Here is a 9,108-nt window from a genome sequence, read left to right as displayed (position 1 = left end):
GTGCAAATAAAGCACATTTAAGTTCCCAGCAGAAACATAAATACCAGCCATCTAACTATCCTCCAGCTTCTTCTACAGACCTGCTTTTACCAACAATTCTTACAAAAAATGGACTGACCTGTAAAACCTAAAACATAAAGGCAACTCTGAAGGAATGGCCAAACGGTACAGTTTCTGGGCAGCAGCTGTTCGGGATTCCAATACTTGGGAGCAACACTGGTATATATGCACACAGATCCCCTTCACCTTCTTCCCTACCATTATTCTACTTGTAAAGAACATGCAAACCATTCTACCTTCCCAACCCTTAAAACAAGCAAAGCTGCAGCACCTTCACCCAAGCGAAAAAAGAGGCTGCTTGGAAATAGGTACCAGAGATTGGTAAAGCAGGCAGCCACTTGCACTTTCACCTTCAGCCCCCTCCCACAAAACCTGCAGTTCCCCACCAAAAAGGGGAAAGAAAGAAACTCTGACCCATTACACTACAGCCATTCAAAGTGAGCCCGTTGCCCGTGTAGCAAAGCACCAAGCAAGCCACCACTTCAGTCCTTCTCTAGCCAAAACAGGTATGGATGACTCAGTTTTCAGTAACAGTCACTTTGCTTCAGGCACTTCCTAACAATTCCGCACAGCAGCTACAGCATGGACATCCAGTGAAATACTGAAATATTCTGGGGAGCTCCCCTCTTCCAATTGGAATTTCAGTGGCACCAGTCTTGAATTTTTCCCACCTCTCTGCTTAAGATGGCTCTAACCCTAATTAAAGAGTTGCTCCAGCAAAGACTTTCCGTATTAGGGTTACACAGAGAGGGAATCCCAAAGCAACAGGCTATGTACAGACAGATTAGCATTTTCTCCATCACAAAGATGAAGAGTTAGTAATTCCTGAGGATGGCCATCCTCTGATCTGTGTGCCAAATTTCAGTCACCCTCTCGACTTTGAATGAGCTCTACAAAGCAGTAGCTGTTATGTACATGATCTCCGCTTCCTTTTCCTTGGAGAGTGCCCCTCAAAGTGACAGAAGAACTCTGGGACAGACAGGCTAGGTTGTCCTTAGGCTGACTCGCCAGCAGTAGTAGAGCCTGTAGCTTTCTTCTTAGGACGAGCTTTCACAGTCTTTTGTGGGGGCTGCAACGCAAGAGAGAGAGGAGCATAAAACTACAGGTATTTATCCAAAGGAAAGACAACTCTAAATATAAATCAATCCCCCTTAACTAAAGAAAGACAAGTATCAATTTAAGATGAACTCCCTAAAAAAAATTATACACAAACTTTTAAAATTACTATACATTACTGCAACTTACATGCAAGCAGACCCTTTTTTCTTTTTTCAAGTACCCATAGGTACACTTTTATTAATTTTTTATAATCTTCTTTTTCTTAATGGAAGGGGGGGTGAGTTTTTCCTTCAGGCAAATAGGGTCGTTTCAGGACAAGACGAAGGTTAAAAAACTAAAAGGGCTTTATTCACTTTTCTGAGATGGCTTAAGTCATCTGGTGTGAAGTTTCAGGCAGGGATGTCACCAGTACACTAATGACACCCAGCTGTATCTGTTGATGGGTGGCCGGTTGGACCCAGTGAATCCGGCTGAGACTGAATCCTGCTAAGACAGAGGTTCTGTGGCTGGGAGGGTGGGGGGGCCTCAGGGCTGGGGTGCCATCTCCCAGCTCTTGATGGTGTGCCCTTGACACTGGCACCAACTGTCAAGAGCCTGGGTGTAATTCTGGATGCCTCCTTATCAATGGAGGCCCAGATCACAAATGTTGCCAGACTGCCATTCTTCCAGTTGCGCCAGGTCAGGCAACTAGCCCCCCTACCTGTTTCGCCTTGACCTAGCCACAGTACATGCAACAGTCACCTCCAGACTGGACTACTGTAATTCACTCTATGTAGGGCTATCCTTGAGACTGACTCAGAAATGCCAACTGGTCCAGAATGCTGCAGCGTGAGTCCTCATGGAGTCTCTGCACACAGCCCATATTCAACCTGTGCTCCGTTAGCTGCACTGGCTCCTGTGGAGTACTGGATCAGGTTCAAGGTTATAATACTAACCTTTAAGGCCCTTAACAGTCAGGGACCCACATATCTCTGGGACCGCCTCTCCTGGTATACGCCTCGAAGAGCATTACACTTGGCTGATAAGAACCTGCTGGTGGTCCCCAGCCTAAGAGACATCCAGCTGTCCTCAACCAGGGCCAGGGAATTCTCGGCCCTTGCCCCAACCTGGTGGAACTCTCTGCCGAACAACATCTGTGCCCTGCAGGACTTAATGCAGTTCCACAGGTCATGCAAGGCAGAGATGTTCTGCTAGGCCTTTGGGTGAGGACAGCAACAGCTTTCCATCTGGCGGGCACTCCTGTTTCTTCTGCCTCCCCTCCCCATGAGGCAGCGGCATACTCTGGCAGTTCCGTTGCCATCTGATTATTGTTGTTGTATAAAATATTTCATTTTTTAATAATATGATTTTATGTATTATTTTATACTGATGTACAACGCCCCGAGCCCTGTTTCACAGGGTGGTGCAGTTTAAAAATCTAACTTTATAAATAAATAATTTACTGAGCTACTACTTCCAGAACAATGGGACCACCACTTTAAAATGTTAATTGATTGCTACCTTATTTTTAACCTTCTTAATCTGATCACTGACAAGATTGTATCAACTCAGCCACCTCAGACTGACCAAGTTTACCAGACACCAGCAGTAACCAAAGATAATTTCTATAAAAGGGGGAAAAAATCACCTATAAAGCAATCAGTTGAAGGCACTCAAAGCCAGAACCCATTTCCCACCCTACATCCATTTTTGCCTCATAACCATCCCTCTCGTCAATTTATTTTCCAGAAACAAAACCTAGAAATCTTGAAATTCTTGATAATACTTTATGACCATCACACTAAAAGAAAATGTGTAGTCTGATCTACTCTAAAGGCATGTCCAATTGTACAGAATATGCCCGAAGAAGAAAAATTGTACCATCTCCCTAGAAACACCCTCACAATCAGTGAAGGAAGCCACTTACTTATAGCCTGCACTTGTAGGCAGGATACTGAGGCAGCTAAACCACCAGATATAGACACTGACTAGGGGTGCTTCCAGACTAGGAAGTTGTCATATCCTCATCATGTTGCTAGTGTGATATTTTCTCAATTTGCACTTTCAATGGATATCCCACATAGTACAAAGTAATCCGGTATTAGCTGTGTTTTCCCTCTCATCCCAGGCCAATATTACCTTTACATCACCCCCTTCCTCCATTTTTGTCTCTCCACTATCATGAATCACCACTTACCCTCTTTTCCCCTAGTTTAAAAATTCTGGGTGCATGCATAGTGCTTAAGAGGAAGTGCTCAATAACAAACACATTTGTAAAAAAAACGTCCATGTAGTTTGCTGCTCAGGGATAATGCAAAATTTGAAGCCTTCCATCCCTTGTCATTGCCTGCTTATTATAGCATGAACCCCACCCCCATTAACCAGTTTTCCTTTCCCACGTTTGCTTCATTTCAGTGCTGGGCAGGAGGCTGTGGGTTGAGTAACAGCATGTCATGGTTGAGTAACAGCACAATGACATTATGACATCAAAGACATCTTTTAAAAATTAAAAATCTAATGGATAGGCAGAGGAAGGGTGGTGGTGCTCCTTTTCATTGAAACTGAAGGCATACCTTCCATTCCGGACACATCTCGCACTAGCCGGGTGGCTGAAATGGGGGGAATCTTCTCTGTGAAAGCAGCTCAGGTATGATGAAAGTGTATCCAGCCCAAGAACATGCCCATTAAGCAGAATCAAGTAAACACCTGAATTGTTTGCCTAATATCCATGTGCGTGCACCAGAACTATTTCATTTCACCTTTTGACTCTTGCTGACTAAATGTGACTCTGTGCTTATTTCTTGTATATAGAGATAAGAAGGCCTAAGGAAAAAATTGAGAAATTATCCCCCCCCCCCCCCCGGGCAGGGATTTCCCCCAATTTTTTCCAGTAATTTTTTTTGAAAGTTAAGGGGAAACTGGAAAAAACTCATGCAATTTTTTCATTTTCAGAATGAACAGAACCATTTTAAAGCAGTGTTTCAAAATGATATTGTTACAGCCAAGCAACCTAGAGTGTCAGCCATCATAGCATCGCCAACTGGATTACAAACTAAGCAACATAGCTAGATGTTGCAAAAGTACTTTCATATAGCATAGATTACAGGCATAAACCTAATGATAAAACCTGTGTTTGTTTATTGCACTGTGGATGATTTTAAGTTTCACTTTTTCTCCTATTTCCCCATTTGGCAGAAGCTAAAATATGCTAAGGTATCACAGGGTGTAGCCATTAGAGGGATCTACTACTTGGTTTATTCAAAGAATAACTGCAACTGTTATCAAAGCGTTTATACTTTCAAACTTTTAAGTGGGGGCCTATGAGACGTGTGTGGGAGGAATCCCATCTCCCTCCCCACACTCTCTCTCCGAACCCAGCATGGATCCCCGGGCTTTCTGTGGCTCACTGGAGGGGGCATGCTGCAGAGAGTGGCAGTGGGGGGAATCTCGGCTGGCTTGCCTGGAGCAGCTCTGAGCCAGCAGACTTGTCCCCTTGCCACAGCTCTCTGTGGCTTGCCTGGAGTACAGTCCCCCCCCTACTCTCTGTGGATCACCCAGAGCAGCTCTGGGGGAGCCACAGAGAGCAGTGGGGGGTGGGGAGTCTCTACTGGCAAGGAAGCTAGCAGAGACTCCCCCCCCCCACTCACCATTCTCTGTGGCTCACCCAGCTTCGGATGAGCCACAGAGAGTGAGCACAGTCTTCCCACCCAGGCTGCTGCAGCTCCTGGGCTGCTGTGCTGCTAGGCCCAGTGCGGCTCCCGGGTTGCCACACCACCAAAGGTGGAAATTTAAACCCTGTGCATATGTTTTTTTAGAATTTCAGATTTTTCTGCATTTCTGGTGTCTTCCAAGTGTGCACAAAGATCTGTTTAGCCTCCATGTGGCTTCAATTTGTGGATTTAGCTACCCTCAGATGGGGGCCATGTGTGGCTATTAGAACATAAGATAGTACAGTTTTAAGGGCTATATATAACTGAAAACTACTATCTTATAGATTTCATCTTCTAAAATAAGTTAAGTATGCTTAGATTTGTTAATACATTATTGCATATATTTCAACATTATTGCATATATTTCAAATTCTGACTTTGTTCCAGAAAAAAAAACACCCATGATTCTCCAGGGCAAAAAGATTTTCCAGAATAGTTACGTTTCTATCTGCACACATGTACTTCTTCCTCTTAGAACTTTTTTAAAAGAAATGTTGAACATGTGAAAATTTTATATTTTCAGCAAATGTGCACTGGTGAAGGGGAACTCTAGTATAAAATTATGAAGCATCTAGGTTTGGAATCATGAATTAGCTAGATTTTTAATTTCTAATATTAAATTAAATCAGCAAGATGCCTTGGAAAATGACACAAATTAATATGGAGACAGGGAGAAAAAGGCTCAGGTAGCAAAAGGAGGATAGGAAAGCAGTCAGTGAGAGATCTGCCACAAAACTTGTCAGTGACAATTGTGTGAAACCTTTTGACTTTCTACTGAGTCAGGAGGTTTTGCACTGGAAAACTAGGCAGAGGATCCTAAAGAGTAGCAGGATGCAGTGCAGGCTATGCCCCCCTTTATATGTGCACCTGTTTCAAGGCTAAAATTATTTTATATGTGAATGGAACAGTCACATGAACAACAAACATGGCTGCCACCACCATATCTAGTTCAGCTCCCAGTTCTTAGGCAAAAGAACAATTCCACTAACGATGATGACAACGCAGGTAGGTAAATTATTGAAAGAGTGGATGTGGTTCTTGAAACAATACTTTGAGTGCAACAAAAGACAAAAAAGACATAGGCATGCTACAAGGGAGGGGAAGGACTATTAGAAAAGATGGTATGCTGGGCCGAGGAACAAAGGTATTTTAAGGCATAGCTAGCCACAAGATCCAGCTGCAGCCTGTGTAAACAATCCGAGCTCACCTCGACTTTTGTCACTTTTTTAGGAACTTTAAGGCTCTGGGTCCGCTTGGGAACTTTGTCTGCATCATCATCTGATGGGTCAGTTCTGGCATCAGACTGGGTCCCGTTATGTCTTTGAGACGCAGACGCCTCATCTGCTGAGGAATAACAGGAAGCACCTAAGGAGAGAACAAGGCTGCAATCTGAAATGGAGGACTAGTATGGAGAGATGAGGTTTTGAATCTTGAAGCTCCCACCTCACTGGGAGAAGATATGGATGGGGAAGTGCAATTTAAAGTACAAAAGGGATGTCCAGGTAACGAGATGTAGAACCTGCCCGCTCACCTGCCACCTGCAGTTCACCTCCACAGTCCATCTTTCTAGGCACTTTTCTCCCCTCCAAGCTCACCTCTGGTATTGGAGCCCAGATGAAGAAAAGCATCTAGAGAGATGGGCAGCAAGATAAGAAAAGTATCCCTTGCCTAAATACTCTTTATGCAACTGAACTCCCCCTCCAGCTGCTTTCACTCCCTTTCTACAGACACTCCATTGGTTATCAATCAGTTTACTGGGTTCAATTCAAGGCAGGGGTCAATTCGTAGAAAAAGAGCTAGGGGAACTCATTAGCATAACTCATTAGCATATGCCACACCCTCTGACATTAGGGGCCCGGCGGTGGACCTGTAAGGCTGGCGGGAGTGAGAGGAAGCCCCGCCAAGGCCCTCCCTGGCCCCAGGCAGGCAGGGGTGGGGAGAGGCGGGGAGGAAGCAACTTACCCTCCCTCTTCTCCTGCCTCCTCCTGGCTGAATGAGGGCCGGAAGCGGGGCGGCCGGAAGCAGGGGGCGGGGCTTCGTCATGTGCCCCGCCCCCTGCACCTCACCCACGGGAACTGCGATCCCCCGCGTCCCCCCCGAAATGACCTCTGATTCAAGGTTCTAGCTATCATCTACAAAGCACACACTGGACCCACATCCCTGCAGGACCGCCTCTCCTCCTGTGTTCCCCTGTGGCAGCTCAGCTCATCTGAGCAAAGCCATCTGAAGGTGCTACCCTGCAAAAATGTAACATCGGCAACTGATCATTCACACCCATTCTCTTTGGTGGCTCTCCCACCTTGTGGAACAGTCTGCCTGAGGCTATTAGGCAAGCCCCAATACTTTTATCGTTCTGGAAAATGTACAAAACAAAATTGTTCAGGAGGGGATTCCTGTAGAGGTAGTAAAATTGCAGTGGTAATGGAGCAGCACAGGAGATTACTTTAATTATGGGTAAAGCTTTTTTCTACTACACTGATGGTCTTGTTGCCTTAAACAGATATGTTTGCATGCAACACTGTTGTTTATTTCCCCCCTGTTCTACAATCCCAGCCAAACTGCATTACTTTGTCTTACTAGGAATCTTTGCTTGATTCAAATGTTTTTATCATGTCTTATAATGCCTTACACCAATAGTGACAGTGACCATTCCTCCCCACCCAGTGCCATTTAAAAAAAAAATGGTCAGGACATGTACTCCCTTACTGAGCAAAGGCAGAATGGAAATGCTCATTCTGCCTATCAAAACACAGTAATGTAACTATCTCCCATGGAAGCAGGATTCTTAGGGTAACAATAGTTGTACATAGTTTCAGTGGTGTGCCTCTTATAACAGAGGTACACTCACTACCAAACAGACACATGTGCAACCTTTCTGCTCAAACTGGGCACAGCAGGAGCCTGTTCTTCTGGCTTTTGGCAGAAGCCAGATTTGCACACCACTGAGTGGATGGTTCTTCTGTTAATCACAAAGCCAGCTTCTTCCTTTCAGGTCTAAGGCTCAAGATGGGTAGCTGTGTTAGTCCGTCTGTAGCAGTACAAAAGAGCAAGAGTCCAGTAGCACTTTAAAGACTAACAAAATACGTGGCAGGGTATGAGTTTCCGTGAGCAGTGACTCACGAAAGCTCATCCCCTGCCATGTATTTTGCTAGTCTTTAAGGTGCTACTGGACTCTTGCTCTTTTCTACAGGTAAAAGGCTGTACATTTATTTATTTATTTATTGGACTTTTACCCCGCCCTCCCGCCAAGGTGGCTCAGGGCAGCTTACAATAGTTAAAAACCAGTATACAGTTAATACAATAATCACATCTAAAACAATACAGTACGATATCATAAAACAACTTATTAAAATTAGAATGTGACGGCCATCTGTTATAAAGTGCTAGTGCTTATGTGGAGCGGTCAGTGTGGCCAGAACTATTAAAACGCTTGTCGGAACAGCTCGGTCTTTACCGCTCTACGGAATTGTTGAAGATCCCGCAGAGCTCGGATTTCGATTGGGAGCTGGTTACATAGCGTCAGTGCAGATAGGGAAAACGCCCTAGTTCTTGTTGCTGTTAGTTTAGCGTCCTTAGGGCCTGGGGGGACCAAGCGATTTTGCGACTCGGATCTCAGTGCCCTCGGGGGAACATATGGGGAAAGGCGGTCCCTCGGGTATACAGGCCCCAGACCATTCAGGGCTTTAAAGGTCAAAACCAGCACCTTGAAGCATATCCGGAATGCTATTGGCAGCCAGCGCAGCGACCTCAGCACAGGTTGGATGTGTTCCCTCATGGGAAGGCCCATCAACAACCTGCAGCTTCCGGAGTTGCCCCAAGGGCAGCCCCACGTAGAGAGCATTGCAGTAATCCAGCCTCGAGGTGACCATAGCATGGATCACTGATGCCAGATCGTTGCGTTCGAGGAAGGGGACCAACTGCCTAATCAGCTGCTGGTGATAAAAGGCTGCCTTGGCAGTGGCTGCTACCTGGGCCTCCATTGTCAAGGAAGCATCCAGGAGCACTCCCAAACTCCTGACCCTCGGAGCTGGCACCAATGGCGTCCCGCCGAAGGCCGGAAGAGGGACCCCCACCCCTGTACCACTCCGATTCTGGCATAGAACCTCCGTCTTTGTAGGATTCAGTTTCAGTCGACTCAGCCTAAGCCAGCCCGCTACATCCCACAATGCTCGGTCCAGATCTTCCGGGGTAGAGCCAGACTGACTGCCCAACAGCAGATAGAGCTGGGTGTCATCCGCATATTGATGGCACCCTAGCCCATATCTCTGGGCAATCTGGGCAAGGGGGTGCATATAGATGT

General features: G+C 45.7%; 1 protein-coding gene across 1 annotated transcript in view; it reads right to left on the bottom strand.

Moving 5' to 3' along the window:
- Positions 1-919: 919 nt before the first annotated feature.
- REEP2 (receptor accessory protein 2) overlaps positions 920-9,108 on the bottom strand; it is a 37,502-nt gene continuing 29,313 nt past the window's right edge. The window contains exons 7-8 of the mRNA XM_015407371.1: positions 6,016-6,149; positions 920-1,129 (exon numbers count right to left, since the gene is read on the bottom strand). Of these exons, the coding sequence (XP_015262857.1) occupies positions 1,055-1,129; positions 6,016-6,149 (209 nt within the window). The 3' untranslated portion in view covers positions 920-1,054. The remainder of the gene's footprint in view (positions 1,130-6,015; positions 6,150-9,108) is intronic.

This window comes from Gekko japonicus, unplaced genomic scaffold (assembly GCF_001447785.1).
Source record: "Gekko japonicus isolate JY-2015 unplaced genomic scaffold, Gekko_japonicus_V1.1 scaffold298, whole genome shotgun sequence".
In the NCBI taxonomy this organism is placed as follows: domain Eukaryota; kingdom Metazoa; phylum Chordata; class Lepidosauria; order Squamata; family Gekkonidae; genus Gekko; species Gekko japonicus.
This window is presented reverse-complemented; position numbering and strand designations above follow the sequence as displayed.